The sequence below is a fragment of the Phalangium opilio genome, unplaced genomic scaffold, assembly GCF_054372755.1.
Source record: "Phalangium opilio isolate 3A_F unplaced genomic scaffold, DU_Popi_V2 ptg000070l_1, whole genome shotgun sequence".
In the NCBI taxonomy this organism is placed as follows: Eukaryota; Metazoa; Arthropoda; class Arachnida; order Opiliones; family Phalangiidae; genus Phalangium; species Phalangium opilio.
The window spans coordinates 15,086,457-15,105,663 of NW_028324182.1; the positions used below are offsets into that span (position 1 = coordinate 15,086,457).

At 36.0% G+C, this 19,207-nt stretch overlaps 1 protein-coding gene across 1 annotated transcript in view; it reads left to right on the plus strand.

Moving 5' to 3' along the window:
• Nucleotides 1-1,662: 1,662 nt before the first annotated feature.
• Rbfox1 (RNA-binding Fox protein 1) overlaps nucleotides 1,663-19,207 on the plus strand; it is an 80,055-nt gene continuing 62,510 nt past the window's right edge. Inside the window, exon 1 of the mRNA XM_089843830.1 lies at nucleotides 1,663-1,827. Coding sequence (XP_089699956.1) covers nucleotides 1,663-1,827 — 165 coding nt within the window. The remainder of the gene's footprint in view (nucleotides 1,828-19,207) is intronic.

The following is a 19,207-nucleotide window of genomic DNA, read 5'->3' on the forward strand; positions in this document are numbered from 1 at the left end:
TGCTTTGAAAAACAGAATAAAGGGAAGCGGACTTTTTTTTTTTAGCGTCATACTTATCTGGCATAGTTTGCATCACTAATTTTGGGTTGAGAGCCCGCCTGTAAAGGGTTTCTACGTCGCTGAAAGATAACCATGACATCGCTTTGTATGTTATGTTTCTATAGCTCATTTTTCAGTTAGTGTAGGCTAACCTTAAAGCGCCAAGATTGCGTAGAAGTATAGTTCTTTAGCTTGGTTATGGTTGAAATCCTTCATAAATATATACGTCTTCATTTGTTTAATGACGAGAAAAGGGGGTTTATGGGGAATTATCGTTTCATCCCAGCCTCAGTCTTAATTAACTTTAAAAGCACGAATAAGCTAGATCAATACGGAAGGTCTCTGTTTTTAAATTAACCCTACATAAAAAATATTCCACTGAATTTTATTAAATTTAGATAAAGGTAAAAATACCCTTATCCGAAAATACTTAAAATTCCATCAAAATTTATTTAAAAATCGGTTTTAAATATTCTGGTAATAAAATTCATCCATTGCCAATCTCCTTACGCCCGCCCAGTATAGCTAAGATAAACATCCCGACTTAACGCAATACGTACACTGTGGTGTATGCTTATACTGTCTCTTTACCAACCCGTAATCCCCCATCCCATCCCCCAAGTTAAGTCTTAAGTAATTTAAAGATTGTTAACGATCTCGGGACGCCGTCTGGTTTTAGACGTTAGTACCAACTACCAAGTACTTTGCACCCACAAACGTCATCTTCCTCTAGACTCCTTCTTTAGATAAGAACCAAGGCAAACGCAACGTGACTATCCTCTTTTTTAAAAAGTTAAGTTTTTCGTCACTATAGTACCAAAGAGATTTCTGCCATCCCTCCCTCTTCTCCGTCACTACTCCATCTCTCTCTCTCCTCTTCCAATGATCCCACTTTTCTCTCCTCCTCTGATCTTTTCCTTTTTGCTTTTCGAGGAGAGTTCTGGAGGATACATTTTGTAGCACTCCCTCGAGGCTTTAATCTCCCGAAATGGGTCTAATTTATTCCATTAAATGTTAACCTAAGAAATAGAGAGATAGAGATAGAAATATATATAAATAATTTTTTTTATTTCAAAGTTAAATTTCTTCTTAGGAAAAAGTTGCGCCATATTTATTTTTATTTTTATTTTTTTCATCTTCATCTTTTTACCGAATATGGAATACTTTATGAAATGATATCGTTCTCTTTTATTTTCGTTTTGGTGCAACGGTTTTACTTTTTATTATATACTTGGTGCTGCGCGTTGGTGTGTTTTGCGCGAGAAAGTATAATTTACTTCGGTATGGTGTGCAGTGCTGTTTGGTTTAAAAGAAAGTTGTTTTTTCACGGAATGCGTATCTGGCCCTAGAGAAGTGGTTTTTTTATTTTTTTATATACGGGAATGGTTTGTGTTTTTTCTTACCGAAGTTAAGTTAAGAAGGTGTTAAATAAGAGTGAATTTCTTCAATTTTACGCGTTGTTTATATACATATATATTTATATCAGACCTCTTTTTGCAAATATATTCCATTTACTTTTATTACTCTTTTGCGAAATAAGTCCAGATAATTTGCAAAGTAAAAATATAGAAAGAAGTTTGAATAAATTGTTACAAAGTATATATCAATTTGCGGCTAAGAAAAATGGCTTCCAATCAACCTTACGTGTCTTCAAATTCACCCGCCGTGTTGCAACCAACTTCGACTTCGGCAACGTTGCGTGCAATGTTCCCGCGATTAGTGGCTGAAAGAGCCGCGGCTGGATTAGGCCTTTTTGGATTTCCAATGTTACACCATCATCACACGCAGGTAATTAAGTTTTAAGCTAATTACTCCGCATCCTCGTCCTCGTTTGATTGACAATAACGCCTAGATTAGCTTCTTATCTTTGCCTTACCGTTTATGTCTAAATCAATCTCAATTCCGTGAAAAGGGGTTAAAAGGGCCGGGTGGAGGAGAGATTTATCGACAGTCAATTCTATGAATTTAATTGAACTGGGGGAAATCGGTAGTAATTTCGCTTAACCTAGAATCATCACAATGTGACTGACTTCCCGCGGCTGTAATGTCAAATAAAAGCGTCCTCATTTCTGTCATATATAGTGAGTGTATTTACTTCACTTTGATGTCAGTAGGGTTTCCTCGTGGTTTACTTAACCGAAAGCGCGCGCTTTTCAGGCGTTTTCCCGCCAAATAAGCGCGCGCTTTTCAGGCGGTTTCCCGCCAATTTTCAGTCGCGTGAGAAATTGCCTCGCGCGCTGTGAGGTTTCGACATAGAACTTATATATAAAAGGAATAAAATAGACGTTAACCTAAAATGGTCCGAATTTACTACGACCGTCCTTGCAATAACACCATCTACTCCTTTACCGTATTCTCTATGGAACTGAGCTAAAATTGCCTTGTCGTTTTGGCGGGAACTACGTGTGATAAGCCCTTGGTATTGTCACTAGCAGACGTATATGAAGGTTGCACGTAGTCTATTGTATTCAGCCAAGCTATCTCCAATGTAACTACGGGAGGTTTGACCCCTTCTGATAGATTATGCGCCTCGATCACCGGTCCGGTCAGGGAGGTTGTGGGGGTTGAACGCCGGACTACGTTTTGATTGACTTTAGAAACTACCCCCGAAACTAGGAGCCCCCCCCCCCCTTGCAAAATCCTGTCCCTTTTCAATCAATTATCCTTCGTCAAAAGGCCAGGCCTAGAATTCTAGAATGATATATATTCCAGAACTTGGACCCGGGGGGAAATGGGGGAGGGGGTTCTATAGAATGACTTGCAATTAATTTCCTTTAATTTTGTCGCTGGCAACCCATTACTCCCAATCATTTTTGCTAAGCCTTGCTCACACAAAAATGCTTTTCTAGAGAAGTCAATTTTTGTCTAGGGACGCTAACGCTTAGACCAGGCGATTTTCAACTTGTAATTGATCAAAGGATCCCTTTTCGCTCAAACTTTTGTTAATTTATCAAATCGAAAACTATACATCAACTTAATTTAATCGCTAATTTTTCAATTTTTAATTGGATTCCATTTGCCAATTAATTACATTTATCGTACCACTCATGGTTTGCTTGCTTTTAACCGAAATGTATTAAAATATACGGTACTACTGTTTTTATTCATTAAGCAAACTAAGATTGAATTTCGGTACCTTGATCATTAATTCAACCTTTTATTTTGATCTCATATTCTATGACTTTGTATATTATTACTTCAAAACTTTACGCATACTCTACCTGCGATGGTTGGTACGTAAACTGAAATTTGTAAGACGCCAGTTTGATTTAAAATTCACTTTACGCTCGGTTGAATTTATACCTATGTTTCTGTATTTTTATTATTATTTTTTTTTCAGGCAAAATTCTTTCTTTTACCCTAAGGCTTTTGCTAAAATATTTAATATTAAAATCTCCTGGGTTTCAAAATATGCAAATTCGTTGTGTTTCCTTTTGTTTTCTTGCGAGCTAGCTGCAACGCGCGGGCAAATAAAAAATATAAAGAAAATAATATAAGAAAAAACTTTTTATTATTTTATTACCTAACTTATTTAGGAAAAAGGTTTTTATATTATTTAAATTCTAGATGCAACGTTATGTTAAATTTCTAGAATACGTTTTAAATATTTTATTCTTTAGGGTATTCCCATATGGTTATCGTAAACAATATAACATTATGTAACTGTCATTCAAACTATAGCTTTAATTAAATAATATAAATAACATTAACATATATATAATAATTCCATATAAGATTTTCGTGGCAGGAAAAGGATTTGAATGTTATGAAAAATGTTATGAAGAGAAGGTATTATGAATATGATGTGTTTAAATCTTCACTCTGTAGGGATTTATATCTCAATATATTTATATATAATGGGTTTAGGAAGTATACGACGTTGGTGCTATAGCGTATGCCTTATATATAATGGTATACTTTTGCAAAAATATTCAGATTTCAACTAAATAAATCCCATCTCCCACTTATATTTAATAAAATATATAAAATAAAGAGTTTTTGGAGTGTGTAAATTTAACCTAAGTTTCCTTGAGTTTAAAATAACGGAAGTATGTGGAGCGGAACTAACTTGAGCTCTAACAAGTTAAGATCGGAAGTTTTAAATTTAAGAGTTGTTATTTAGATTCAATTATAAGTGAAGAGGCGAGAGAAACTTATCTTCTCCAAGACATTGGGATTAAAAGCGATTTCCGTATCTCATTACCTTCCTTCATCTGTATTTCCTTCTTGCAAACCGAATTGCTATTTGAATATAAGCAAACAGCAATTTAAGGAACTTTGCTACTAGAATTTGGCGCTAAGTTATCAGGGTTCTCTTCCTATTCGTGAATTGTCCTTAATTTATTTAATTCTCTTGTACAAACATTCATTCCTCTCGCGACCTGCGCAAACTGAAGCTTCGTTAGAATGTTATCATTGCATTTTAGTTAGAGACGTACGAACGTGCGCTAGCGAGGGTAATTCATCTGAATTAATATTCATGTGATTATTGAACGACCCTTGTAGAGTGTAGAGATCGCTTGAAACAGCACCGTAATCTTATTAGAAAACGCGTATGCTAGCTTCAGGCGTTCGCTCCATTCATCCATTTTAATTGGATAGGCCTATATTAACAAATCCTAATTTGAATTAGTTTCATAGATCTAATATTCTGGTCAGCTCGCGGCTCATTCCGGATGATCTTGCGCCAAATCTCCCAAAGCAATTACCAAAATATGAGCGTGACTTGCCCTAATCCTTAAGGATCTCACGAATGCTTATCTCTCTCTCTCTCTCTCTCTCTCTCTCTCTCTCTCTCTCGTAATCTTTGTCAATCCCTTTAGCTTAAATTATATACAGTACTAATTTTGGTCTACTAACAATACTAATTTTGGTCTACTAGTATAGTATTGTAAGACCTCAGTTTAACTGGGAAGCCCGTTTAACTATTATAGATGAATAGACCATTTCGACACGGGGGTAAAACTGTGCCCTCCATCTCGCTTTTTGGCACTTGTATCATAAGAGCTGTGCATGCGCAGAGACGGATGTCAATGTATCAACCCAAGCGTATGTCCCGATACTAAGGGATGCCTACGCTCATTTTTTACGTCGAAAGGGCCTATTGGTGCACATAGAGGCGCGCTAGAAAATACCCGGTAACAATTAACCACGATATGAATTTTATTAAACCGTGCCAAATTTTAGTGCGAGAAACGGTAGAGCGCTCGTGTTGAAGTAAGTTGATGTTCTTGGCGTAGATACAAATTCCACCTGTTAATTTTTCATACTGTCGCTGAAGCGTGAGTATAAGAGGGTTAGCGGAATGAGGAAAAAGGTTAAAATCGGGTTGATGATTCTGTATGACGTAATAATACCTAGCCCCTTCCAAAATCAAACCGAGTTTGCATACTGACAACTCGTGGCAAAGTGCCTGGCCTGGATGTAAGCCCATTCCATTTATTTCACAAGGGAAACAACCACCACATGGACGGGTAGGTCACCTTCTTGGGTTATTTTCCTGATGTCGCCGAGAAGCAATGCACCGCTAGAGGCAGCGCGAATCTGATATAGATAGCCTCTAGCCTGTAGTGAGGGACATAACCAAAGAGGGCGACCTCCCACCTTTGTGGTGGTTTCTTTGCGAGAAATTAATGGAGTGATCTATAGGTTCTATTTTCTTGCTACTTTTATAAAATTTGCACCTAAGAAAAAAATTAAAGAAAATATAACTGAACCAGGAAGAGGAGGATAGGGGATATTCTCATCTTAGCATCCTCCTCTCATCTTGGGCTTCCTTAAAGGACGTTTTTGGCTCTAACTTCAATGCTGGTGACTCACGGAGAAGTGTTTTATTGTTATCACCGTCGTGACTACGCCATCCCATGTACGTTCACCTCCTGCACCGCCAAAAACGACTTGGCATTCTTCTTCTGTTTGTTGTTACCGTTTTTTCTAGGCTTCTGTGCAGTTAAGATTTGGCAGGCTTTGATGTTTTTCCCTTGTAAAAGTATACCGAAAACAGTTGTTTGCGAGATTTATTTAGATAGGCTAGTATGATAATTTTTCTTGCTGTTGAGGTTTCAACGGTCCTTCTAAATTTAAGCTAAGTTTTGAAGTATCTGTTGTTGACACGTGACATATTCTCGATAATCTTCTTAAACGGTAGTTCTTTTCTATTTTATGAAATTATTAAATTAAATTAATTCATCCTTTGATGAAATTAAGGCTTATGAAGAGCATTTTAAGTGTAAAGCTGTCCTTAGTAAAATAGGAACTCAATTAATTAACTTTGTTAATTTCAAAATGCACGATACGTTTTAAAAGCTATTTTTTTCAGCATGGTAAATTTTATTTATTTAAATATAATATTGGAGACAAACGCTAACTTAATTACAAAGCGTACGCGCTTTTCATCTTCGCCGATATTTGATTTACCTCCATTCGTAATTTGCTAAGAGTTCAAAGGTGAAATGCCCTTGTTCAAAGAGACATAAATAGGGTTAGCTACGTGTGAAACTACCTCCATTTACTTATCATGGAGGGGATTTTTGAAAAGCTTTCCGCGTACTAATTAATTATCTTAATCAGGAAATAAAAAGCTTGTTTTGCGAGAACTGAAATCTCAAGGGAAGATGAACTGGAGTTTCCCCATTTTCTCGCCTAATAATATAAAATTCGAGATTACTTTGAAGATAATTAATTCCACCCCCCTTTTTTCTTAGTGTTGTTATTCTCCCTTGACGCTCGAGGCGGGGTAGCTTAGATGAACAACATTAGGCCTAGTTTTCCCAAGGGTTTATTACCTTTTTACTCTAATACAAGTTTTAGTTTTATTAGGCCTAACCATGACATTACGATGGAAGGCTTTAAGCCCGAACTTCACTTCTATAGCTCACGAAGATCTTTTGCATATCTCGGGATTTAGTGGGATAAAAGATTACCCTTTCGGATGAAGGATTAAGTCTTATTCTTCATATCCCTCCCTTTTTTTTACAGCCAAGGCCTAAGTCAAACCAGGCCGAGGCTTAGGGATTAAGGATCCCGAGGAAATGGGCTTTGTTTTTTGTGTTTCGTTCCTTTTTCCAAGGCTTACTTCAGTTGTTCTAGTGTAGATACCTACCCTTCGTGTTTTTTTTATGCTGGTAAGTTAGCTTGTTGCGCTGGCAGGGATTCTGCTTTAGCATTTGTAATGTATGAGGCCGCAAAAATTGCAATTTCTATGCAAAAATCTTAGTAGGGTTTTATTTTATTTTTTGCGCTTGCTCCGCATTTTTCCATTTTAACACAGAACTTTTATCTTCCCACGCAGTCAAAATATGTTAAACGGTTACCAGAAGTGAATGAATCTATCTTAAAAGTAGGCTTAGCACTGCCCTAAAACATTCCTAAGCCTAGTTTGAAAAAGTAGGCTTAGCACTACCTAAAACATTCGTAAGAGTAGTTTGAAAAAAATAGGCTTAGCAGTACCTACCCATAACTAAGCCTATTTTATGAAAGTAACTAAAAATTAGGCTTAACTGTACCTTAAACATCCCTAAGCCTAAATTTTTTAAATTAACATTACCCAGTGCTCAGTTTTCAAAACTTTTAAAATTATAGTTTTATTCTAAATTGCTTACCTTGGAGGTTGTCTTAAAGTGATTAATGATTGAATTTTAATTACATTTGCATAGCCATATAAGGTGTCTAAAATCACCTGTTAATCAAGTCCATTAGGTTAAACCGAGTCTTTTTTTCCCCCCCTGTTCTACGTTAACACTAACCCTAAGGCCCTTAGAAAAACACTTTTTCATACATATAAGGTAAAACGCGGGTAAGCGTGGTGTAATTCTTAATTAATTTAAAAGACTATATCAACGTTTTTATCCCGAGGGGGTTAATTAAGCGAGTTTACGAAGCGTTAATTGAAATATTAATTAAAAAGTTGGATTTATTCCGCAGGATGTAACTCCATTCAATTTTTTTTTACTTACAATAAAAGAATGGGCGCTGTTATTTACAATGAATAGGAGGGAGAGTCCAGGGTTCGTAATTCGACAAAACATCTTGCCAATTTTTTTTTCTTGGGGGTTTCTTTTTACTTCTTTAAAAGAAAATGCTCTTTTAAAGGAGTTCTGTCAAAAGCACATCTCGCCCACCCATTTATTTTTCAATCTCTTCTTATTTTTAATGGAAACTTCGTCGTGGATTTTTGCTCTCCTCTACTTTATATCAAAAAATAATAATAAGAAAAGATTGACTTTCTTTATTTTGTGGGAAAGAAATTGGTGATATCGAAACCTTTCTAAAGTTCTAGTTCTAGACTCGCTAGTTTGAACGTTTCCTAAGAATTTGAACGGGAAAACCGAAAAGTGGAAATCAATTTTGAAGTTCTCTTTGATTTTTTTTAGTTTAGTTTAGTTCAGTAACAGAACTTTGGGTGGTTTATTTTTTATGAACTGTGGACACTTGTAACTAAGCAACGCTTCAAAACTCGCCCCAATGTGTAGGCCTAGTAAGCTTTAGAGTTATCTGTAAGTAAAATGGAATCTTGATACATCTACCTACATCCTGAATATGAAAGTTGGTTGGTATATAGGGGGGAATTTTTCATTATTTACGTGGCGGCATCTTCATATCTATATATCTCTCTCTGATAATGGGAAAACCATTTTTCCTATACATATATATATTCTTTTTTCTTCTTCTCGTTTCTTCGTTGCCAGAGTTACCATCGTAACTTACTTGCATCGTAGATATTACTTTATATTTTTGCTTTTTCTCTCTCTCTCTCATACCTTAACCCCTTCCTTTCCTCATAAAATATTCCGTTATTGGCGCTTCAGATATGGCGTGACACGGAATAACAAATTGATATCTTTCCTCGTGATATATCGTCGTTTCTTTTTAAGCCCCCTGGTGATTCTAGCCCACACTACTACTACCACCACCACTACTACTACTATTACTACTACCACCACGGTTCCATCACCGGTAGAGCTTTTCTTTCTGTAGGCGTTGCTTGGAGCTAATAATGGTTTTAGTATCGTTATAGTTGCCAACAAACTGACATAATACTTAACGGGTTGCATTACTGGACTATATTTATAAGACGATGTATCGTCTCATAAGGAATGTACTGTATTAAATAGGTACGTTAGGCTTAGATTGAGTTGATTTCGGGGTTCATAGATTCAAGCTAGCTTTGGGAGAGATAATAATTACCAAAATTATGTAGCTATGGTAATTTTTTAGGGACTTAGTTCGTATTATTTATTAGAGAGCTTTCAGATGGGATAGTAGTACGTCACACCCTCCCAAGTCTTACCGCTGTTTTGGTAGCCATATTGGTTGGGTGGTCTCAGCTTCATTCCTGCTTTAAACCCACCAATATGGCAGCGTAAATTATGTCACGTGACTCAGCTCCTCCTGCAACTGAAAGCTCTGTATACTGTAACCGGAAGACATGGAAAACCTTAAGTTACTGATTTATTCAGGTCTATATTTAAGTCTAATTTATGTGTATTGCCACCTGTGATTATTTCTAAATTGGGACGAATCATTACATACCTTCTTATATAAGATATAGTTTCTTCTGTAGAGTTGATATTGGGTCCATCTTAAGTTACGTTCCCCCAATAAAAGCGTTAAAGGTCTCTCGCCGCGCGGCGTCTTTTGACTTTGATTGATTACACTTCGCGGATGGGATGGGATGCGATCCTTGGTCAAAGTTTTAGATCAATCCTTTTAGTGGTTCGCAAAAATAAGAGTCTCCTTTGGCTACCGCAGTATGTGTGTTATTGTATAATAGCGTATGAAAGTAATCTTTCAAGACAGATTATAGCGTAGAAAGTGCATGGGGGTATGAACCGCCCTTTCTTTGGGGGGGGGGACCTCAACCTGTCTAGAAATGTAATGAATCTTTCGTTATTTTAACTATACAATATATGCCTAAGTTAGGCCTAACAATCCACAGGAGAATAAACGATGGATGTAATCAAGTATCAGAAAGAAATTAACTGGAAATTGGTGTTAATACACGTAGCTAAACCTTACATATTGTGTAAATATTTAATGACTTATTGTTAATTTACTTCGTGTTTAACAAACTCTTTAATTTGTTATATAGGCCTATAGTTGTTCTTATTTAGGTTTTATACGCTGGTGTTGATAGCTTGGGTTGTAATTTAACTATGCAAGATCATACATTATCCGTGATTGACAACTTGATAGTTGTATGGGAGATTCAAGCTGCTGAAGCCGGAATTTTTTTCTTTTTCTTTCAAGGAAGACTGTTCAAATCCCCTCAGGACCATCCATTTTAAGATTTTTAAAGAGTGCTTCACTCCACTTCAGAAAAATAGCTTGCTTGTCTGTAGGGAGTATTCATATTTCGGGCTGGCTCTGGAAAAGTGGGTTTTTACTTGGGTAAACAACATTTTGGCGGGATGGGTAGAAAGTGTTTGCGTTTCCGTGTTCTGTTTGGTTCGACGTTTAGGCTTATTTTAGTTTTAAGTTTGAACGAGTTAAAATACTAGCGTCACTCAAAAAAGGTTTCAAAAAAATCTTTAACGTCAAGTAGTAGTAACGTAGTCTGGGTTAGGAAGACCAAATACAAATTTTGAACGTTAGAAACCGTTATTTCTAACTTTGAAAGGATCCTCAAAATTTTTACGCGCACTAAACACACTAGTTAACATTTATGAGATGCTTTTAAATAGTTTTTGACGACCAAAGTTGAATTTTTATAATTTTCTTACCTAATGCAAAAATTGGCGGGAAAATGAAAATCATTTTTGGCGGGAAAGTAATGACGAAGCAATTTCTTTTTATACTTTTTTGGTATTAATATTTAATTTTAAGGTCTCAAACTTTAAACACGTTCCTTTTGACATATTTACTTAATTTTAGAAACATTTTTAAGCCTGAAATTGAAATTTTTTTTCGAATTAATTTTCCAAGTCAAACATTTTGGCGGGAAAAATATAATTAGGCTTAAGAAGTTTTCGGCCATCTTCGGGAAGCGGATTTTTTTTTGTAGTTAGATAAAGTTGATTAAAATTTTAAATTTACTGCAAAATTTAATCAAAAAAGTTAGAGAGATGTTATCAGTCGTCGCGAGGAACGAAAGAATTAAACTGGAACTTAATAGAGAATGGGAATTAATAAATAAGGAGATTTGGGTATGTGAAATTAGTTAGGCCTAACGATACGTTAATCTCGGTTTAAGCCTAAATTATCGAATAAGCTTAATGTAGAGTTATTATGTCATCTTATAAGTCTTAATTAAGCAAAGTTAAAATCATTTTAATCAAGATGACAAAGCTTTATACTGGAAAACATTTTTCTAGGAAAAAGTTTTAAATTGCTTGAAAATCTAAAAATGTCTCGATAATTTTGAATCTATGTAATACAAGCTAGTCTACTTTAGTTTATCCCTTTACAGTCAAATTTGAGTTGTAATCCTAAGAGAACATCATCGCCTACTGGGATTTAAAACATTTTTATGTCATTTTGTTGTGGAGAACTTCGCATTTCCTATCCCCTTATATAAGTCTGCCTAAAAGCTATGTCCCTCGTTTCTAAAGCTTAAGCTAAAGGTGGATTGGTTTTCCTGGGGTTTTATGTTTAGAGAATCGCCTTAGTATATATATATATATACGTATATATATATATATATTTCTACGGGATAGTTTTCCGCCTCGTAAACTTTTATATCCGGTAAACGTTGTAGTTTGGCGAGTGTAGCGACTACTACCAGTAGTAGTAGTAGTAGGTTTAACGTAGTAGATGGAAATGGCACTTTTCTATGAATAGTAAAGTTTTCTTTAACTCTATCCCTCTATAAACGTTGTTCCTAAAATTCTCTTTCCATTACGTCAAGTTGCTTTTATCCAATCGGCTTTACGTACGTACCTTTTATTCTTTCTAACAACAGTTTTATCTTCTTTGCAACTAAATATTTAACTTTTGGTCGAGGCTTTTCCCTTTTTAAAGCCTATTTTTCGGCCTAAAACCATCCCAAAAAGTATGGTTTATAACGTCCAAGGCCTAATGATATAGTTAGATATCTAATTTTCCAGGCCAATTAACTTCCGTGTCGCGTTTATTAAGCATTTGGAATTTCTGGGGAAATTTCATTCTAGTTGGTTAGAGCTTGTTGGGGAATCAAATTTCCTAGCTGGACTTTTCAAGTTTCCCAGGCGGCAATTTTTGTAGCTTTTTATTCGTAGTGCGCCTCGTTAACGAAGGCGTTTATTTTATTATTTTTATTTTGCGTTTGTTGCCTCGGGAGATAGGATGAGGAGACTGCTCCCGAAGAGAATCTGTAGGAGCCTGAAATCCCTTATCAGTGACTAGGCTTGTATAAGCTCGTTAACGTGACATTATCGCGCGCTCCCGCCATTTTTAGGGAGGCGGGAAATGAAGGAGTTAGAACCATAGATATCTAAAACATATATAGAGTAATTACGGTAGAGAGGGGGCAACTTTGTAAGAGAGAATACTATTTGCCCCAGGAAGGGGGGTATCACTAAAGTAAGAGATAGAGGGTTGTGACGTTGCCATGTATGGGAAAGAAATTACTCGTAGTCTTAGAGGGGAAACACGATGAATGATAATTTCTGCCCTTCCTTTATATTTATATATATTTATACTGTCTATGATTTTAACTCCAGAAACTTGCACGCGCTCTTTTCAAAAATGTATATTCACAATCAAACCATTAATGGAGTGGAAAGCGGGGAAGAGTGATGCATTACTAATGAACTATCGGATTAACTCTTCTATCCCAAGCTTATTCTTTGTTCAATGTTTCTAAGCGAACCGTTCTGTACTGATCTCCAATCTGGTTTCCACGGTGAATGTATGTATATATGTAGTTCGACCATCCGAGAAAATTGAGCTATACAGGGGGTGTTTGTTTCTGAAAGGTGTATCAAGATATTAAGGGGTCGAAAATGTTTGTTCCGTGTCATTTTTGCAATAAAAGGAACACCCTGTATAAGGAGAGGGGATAAGGCCCACGCCTTCTCTTAATTATTTAAACCCTCGCGTTGCCGGTAAACATAACCTAGTCTTCTATCTCAGGATTCTCCTGTAACGGTCTAATTTAATTTTATTCCCGAATGCTTCCATAGGCTTTGCTTACCAAGCAATCAATATACATAAAATTTCTTATATTTAATTAATATCTATGAGACCGTTTTTGGGCGCTTTCCACGGAGTTAACGCCAATATTCGATTATTTGCTATGGTGTTGTTAGTGCCCTTTCGATTTCCACGGTTTTTTTCTTTCATAATAATAAGGGTTTAGAATTGGGTGTAACTATGCAAACTTTTGTTTATTTTTAGTGTAAACAATTTTTATGCTTTCATTTGAACTTATCTGAAATTTTATTGGCTTAGGTGAAATATATTATAAAGGGTCAAGTTTCCGATTAGTACGGAATTTTGATTAGAATTTCCGATAACGTTTAGCCCCAATTTTGACTTCCGTTTCCGGCTAACTCAAACTTTATCTCGATTGACCCCGAAATGACCTCCCTATTATGTGACATTAATTGGATCTTGCTCTCTTTGATCTTATCTTATATTTTCAATTAAAGAGAATACAAATTTCTTATTTTTCTTTTTTAAATTAAAAAATAAATAAATTCGTAATTAGATAAGATTTCTGCCGTTGTTGGAAAAGTGAAAATAAGAGCTTAGCATTTTCCGCCCTCGAATGAGATCGTAATTAAAGAAAATGATTACTAATTAACAATTTTAATCGAAACGGGAGTCAGAAACTCTGGAATTATTTTGAACGTGAAGAAAACCTAAAATTGGTCTCTAATTCGTAATTAGAGTCGGAATTTCAAAGGTTTCCATGGAAACGGATATTAGAGAATATTATAAATATTACGAGGATTAATTAGTACCTACTATTAAACTTTTATCTTCCCACGCGTGTTTTCGCAGTAATTTTCAATGTAAAAATGAAAAATAATCATAAGTTTAAAACGAATATGTTGAGCTTGCTTTTAATATTTAATAGAAAACCTTTTTACCATTTTCTTTGGAAAAACAAAAGACTTGAAACTGCAAAAATTTAGAGAGGGGATGAAAATCGTGAAATTTACCCTTTTCTACCTTGTTACGTGAATTGGTTTGCAAATTGCATGAATGTTTTGAAATACAAAAGAGTACAGTATCCGATAGCCACTTCATGGATTATTGTTTACAAACTTAACTACTAACTACTGAGTTAGAACCCAATGGTGTCCATGAATATTTATACAACTAGGCAAAAAACAAATCCTTTTTCATAAAATTGCGAAAGATATTTACTACATTCAAGGTAGAATTAAACGTATTCGTGATAAGATTCTTGTAGTTTTCTTTGATAGTCGACTCGAGCTCTAGGCCCTCGTGAGATCTTTTGAATAAAACACGAGGCTCCAGATTTCGAGCTTTGATTCCTTGGAAGAGAAAATATACAGAAAGCGACTTCTTCAATCGTATATATAATGCTAAAGGGAAAAGGGCTAAATTTGGGAGACCTCCCAGTAACTAGTACCAACAGGAATGCATACAGCCTATAGGAATGAATCATTGTGAAGCCATTTTTCTTTAAAGTATCTGTAGGAGGATTTTGTAGACTAATCATCTCGCTGCGCCGTACCGACCTCAATTAAAATACAGTTAGAAAGGAGAGCGAATGAATTATGACTCCCAAGTCCGGTCCACAAAAACCGCATATAATCATTCCTATTGGCTTTATGTATTATTGCTAGTACATACACGATCAAGTCAGCATGCACTCCATTTGCAATCCCTGTGATCCTTACTTAAGGCTTATTGTCGCTTTTCGTAACCCTTACCTTTTTTGCTATTGGGAGTCCAATGTGAAAGTAGGTGATTACCATTTTTTTTAGGCAACATTACTTTTACTTATATTTGATGCATCAGTTTTGAAGGTTTTAAATTGATTATTATATGGTTGGGTTATTAGTGAACTATATATTTAAAAAAACATTATTAGTAGTGGCACTGTCCCTTTTATTTCCATATTCGTGATTTATCACGTGCGTCCCAAAAATGGCGCGCGCTAGCTTTGGTGGCGCGTGAAAAATGGCGCCTTTTATTAGCCAGGATATAGATGATCATGAACCTCCCATGATTTCCCGCCGAATCGCCTTTTTCCGCTTGGACGCCCTCGTGAAGTTCGGGCTTTCGGCTTTACTATTCGCCGTAGGGTTTTGTTGATGTTCCTTTTATATCCTATTCGTTTATCACTGGTGGCCCGAGAGACACCGAGGGGGGGGGGGGGCACACGTGATCGAAAGCCCCTCGGACACCGGTCACCTAATACTATTAAGGTCAATTCGTCCCTGCTCCGATACCTTGTGTTTTAACCGGGAAAATCAGGGCGGGAAAAATAGGCACCCATAAAAGAAAGAAATAATTTAGAGAATACGTGTAAAATATCGTGGTTTAACCCCTTGACCTCGGCAGGCATACATACCCCCTGGTGGTATGTATGAAGAAGGCCAAATTCCACTGGGGAATCCAATCGCGGTCGAATTCCCCCAATTGGAACTAAACTTAGTCGAAAAATTCCTAAGCCTTTTTTCATCTTTTATAATTAACTTTACCTTCTAATTCTATTTAGGCTACGCCCTAAAATTTATTTTTTTTTCAATCGTATTTTTATCAATATTCTGATTATTCAAATTTCTTCAGCTATTAATTTCTAGACAAGAGATGCGGATTGATTTTAAAGACGTCTCTGTAATTTTAAGGATTTTTTTTCCTCCTCTTCCTTCGTCTCTGATCGAAATTTAACTTTGAGATGAGGGCGGAATTTGGGGGCGTGAAATTTCAACCGAATTTCAAATTTTAATTTAATAATATTTTTCTTAAAAAAATCTTACTCAAACATATTATTTTGAGACGAACTACTTTTTATTTCTTTATTTGGTCTGTCTAGAAATTTTCTCTGATTGGAAATTAAACCCAGAATCCTCTGCTCTTCGCGATAGGATAGGCTAAAATTAGTTCGGAGCTAATTTTCTTTGATTTAAAGACTCGAAGCTAAAAGACTTTTTTATCTTTTTCGGTACCTTATTAAACCAGATTAGATTTTCCTCACGTTCTTACTTAATTTAGTCTCTACTAAAAATTCTTAAAGATAAAGTTAAGCTGTATGCTTTAATCTAATCAAATTTTGTTTTTAATCTTTAATAAAATTACGTTATATAACTCCATATTAGTAAAATATGAAACTTATAATCAGTTCTCATTTCCTAAAAAAAAACATATACTTTTAATTAAATCTTGCAAATAAAAATGCAAATATTTTTGGGGAATTTTTTTACCCCCTAAATACACATATTTAAACTTTGGAAAATTTCACTGATTTTGAATCGCGAATCCGGTTATTTCCCCCAGCTTAAATCCTTAGATGTAAATAAATCAACATGGGTATTTGGATTTGACTGGTTTTTTTTCCCTCTCATTTCATCGGCTTGGTTCTATTTGAGTTCCCTAGTCTTATAGCTAAGCTATCAGTTCCGGTTTCGGGGAATCCATATTCGTTTCGGTTAGAGTGTACATTACAAACACTGTTACGTTGATTGGAAACTAAATCGTATTTAATCATGAGATGGACAAATAAATCATTATGAATTTCGGTCTTGAAATGAACTCTAAGTTCATCCCATTTTAGTATTGCTGGGGAAAAAAGTTGGTGGATTTAAATACAAACGCCACTGTATTCTCCGCTCGAAACGGAACGTTTAGTAGCTAGTGTAATTTTCCCCCCTCTTCCTAGTATAAAGAATAAATTCTACTTCCATACCCGAAGTAAGGATATTTTTTTTCTTATCCAATTCTCCATCTTTCTCCTCCTACTTCATCCCTGCCTGCTCTTGGTCTTCCTTATTTTTTCCTTTAACTCTTTGAGTCATCTTCTCATCTCCTTTACCCTTCACTCCTCTCCATTCTTATTTGCATTCGCTCCTGGAAAGTCTTGGGTAAACAAACCGAGAGAGAGAGAGAGAGAGAGAGAGAGAGAGAGAGAGAGAGAGAGAGAGAGAGAGAGAGAGAGAGAGAGAGAGAGAGAGAGAGAGAGAGAGAGAGAGAGAGAGAGAGAGAGAGAGAGAGAGAGAGAGAGAGAGAGAGAGAGAGAGAGAGAGAGAGAGAAGGAAGAGTTTGAGAGCTTTTTTTTCTCTCTCCAAGATTTTCCTCCTCATCTTCTTTAGCCCATCGAAGACCCTATTTCTCAGTCTCAAAAAGAAGCCGGTATTTTTTCTCAACCCAATCTCCTCCTCCCCCCCCTTTTCATGGAAGCTAAAAAAATACTTTCATATCTGCATTGTAGAATATATCCCTATGCATGGATATCAGAAATAAATGTTAAAGATTTTTCCTAAGATAAAGATAAACCGATATTCGGTGTACTTGCTGCTAAGTGTAAGGAGAACTTAGATATATATATTTCGGATATTTATGGAATATCTTACCTCTGTTTTCACGGGAAAAATACGCTCCTGACGAGACTATATCCCATACTTCCCACTCCTTTTTGTGGCAGCACGAAAAAATCCCTTGAAAGTCTTCAGGGAAATGCCAATGTAGTATAAAATACACTAGAAGCCGTCGAAGGGCGTATGTAGTCTTTAGAAAATTTAGAGTTGGGGGAGGGTAGTTTTAAAAGTCCGATTTTGAGTTTGTCTACGCGTTAGGGAACTTTCACTTTTCGATTGAACTGATTTTAGTAGGACTTCCTATGTATTTGTTTGACGAAATGTATAACCCCACCCCTAAAGGACCCCTAGATTCGTAACCTTTTGACCTCTTTGAATTTTCACCTACATTTATTCACTTTTACATATCCACTTTAGAGAAAGCTTTCACTTGTTTTTTCTTCTTCGGTTGTGTATAACTTTCCTAAAGAAATTTATCTAGCTTTTATATTCTGAAAGAATGAATTTTTCGACGGTGAAACAATAGCCATGCTACCGCTACGCAAATATTTTTGCCTTCGAAGCTGAGGTTTTCTCGTAAATATTTGTCATCCCTTTGTATCGCATAAAAATATTTTTCTTTTTGAAGTAGTCGAATTTTTTTTGGAAAATTCTTAATTATTTATAAATTTAAATTATGCTGTTTTAATTCATTAATTAATTAATTAAATTTGCTAGTTCGGGTGTGTTTACAAATTCCTATTTGTTTTAAACGTAGAAACTGAATTTCAATTTAAAATATTAATTATCTAGGCCTATTTCACGTGCTTCAAAACTCACGTTTTCTGAAATTAAAATTTTAAAATTTTTGTTAGATTAATTATTCATAGTTTTCAGACTAGGAGGATTTGTACCATTTACACTGCAGGAGGCCAAGCTATACTCGGAGGGCAAAACGCAGTACCAAGGAGCCTGACTTCCTGGTGCAAACGGTATCAATCCTCCTAGTCCACGTGCGTCGCCCGGTTAAGATAGACCCAACATTTTTATTATTAAGTCAGTTACTAAACGCCAAGTTCAAACTGCGACCTTTATAACCTTTGTATCGCGTTGTTCCAAGCTAAGGTCACCCCGAGGTCAAACGCTCTTTCTTCTTCCTTTTTATTTTTTTGCGTTACCCTTGTCGGTTTTCAGTGTTAGGTAAGGCTACCAAGTCGGTATGGAGCATCGATCGAAATGGCGGCTAATGGACTAGATAAACTGGTTAAAGTTGTATAAATGGAGAGAGGGGGGATAGTCTTTTAAAAATTCGTTGGTTCGAAAGAATCAGGCTCGGACGAGGATGATACGATACTCACTCCTTTTGTCTGGCTAAGAAAAAAAATATAAAACGTTTGGAAGAAATCAAAAACCTTAGGCTAGCTTTTTTCATCCATCGCTAAGTGAGAGAGAGAGAGATAGGTCTATTTCTTGAACCGGCCGACTCATGACTTTTTGATGTTGCTAAATTCCAGAATTTATCCTTCGATAAGTCTCACTCGCTTTTTATTTGTACAATAGACCAGTACGAATATTACATGCAGGGAAACAAACTTCCAGGGGCACGCCTCTATAGTGGATAATTTCAATCATGTCAGGAGACATAGCAAGAGGCATGACCGAGTTGGCTAGCCTAGAGCTTGGGCTGCCTCTAGTGTTGTCTTGTGGCGACAGGGAAATTATCCAGTACGTAGGCGTGCCCCTGGAAGTTTGTTTCT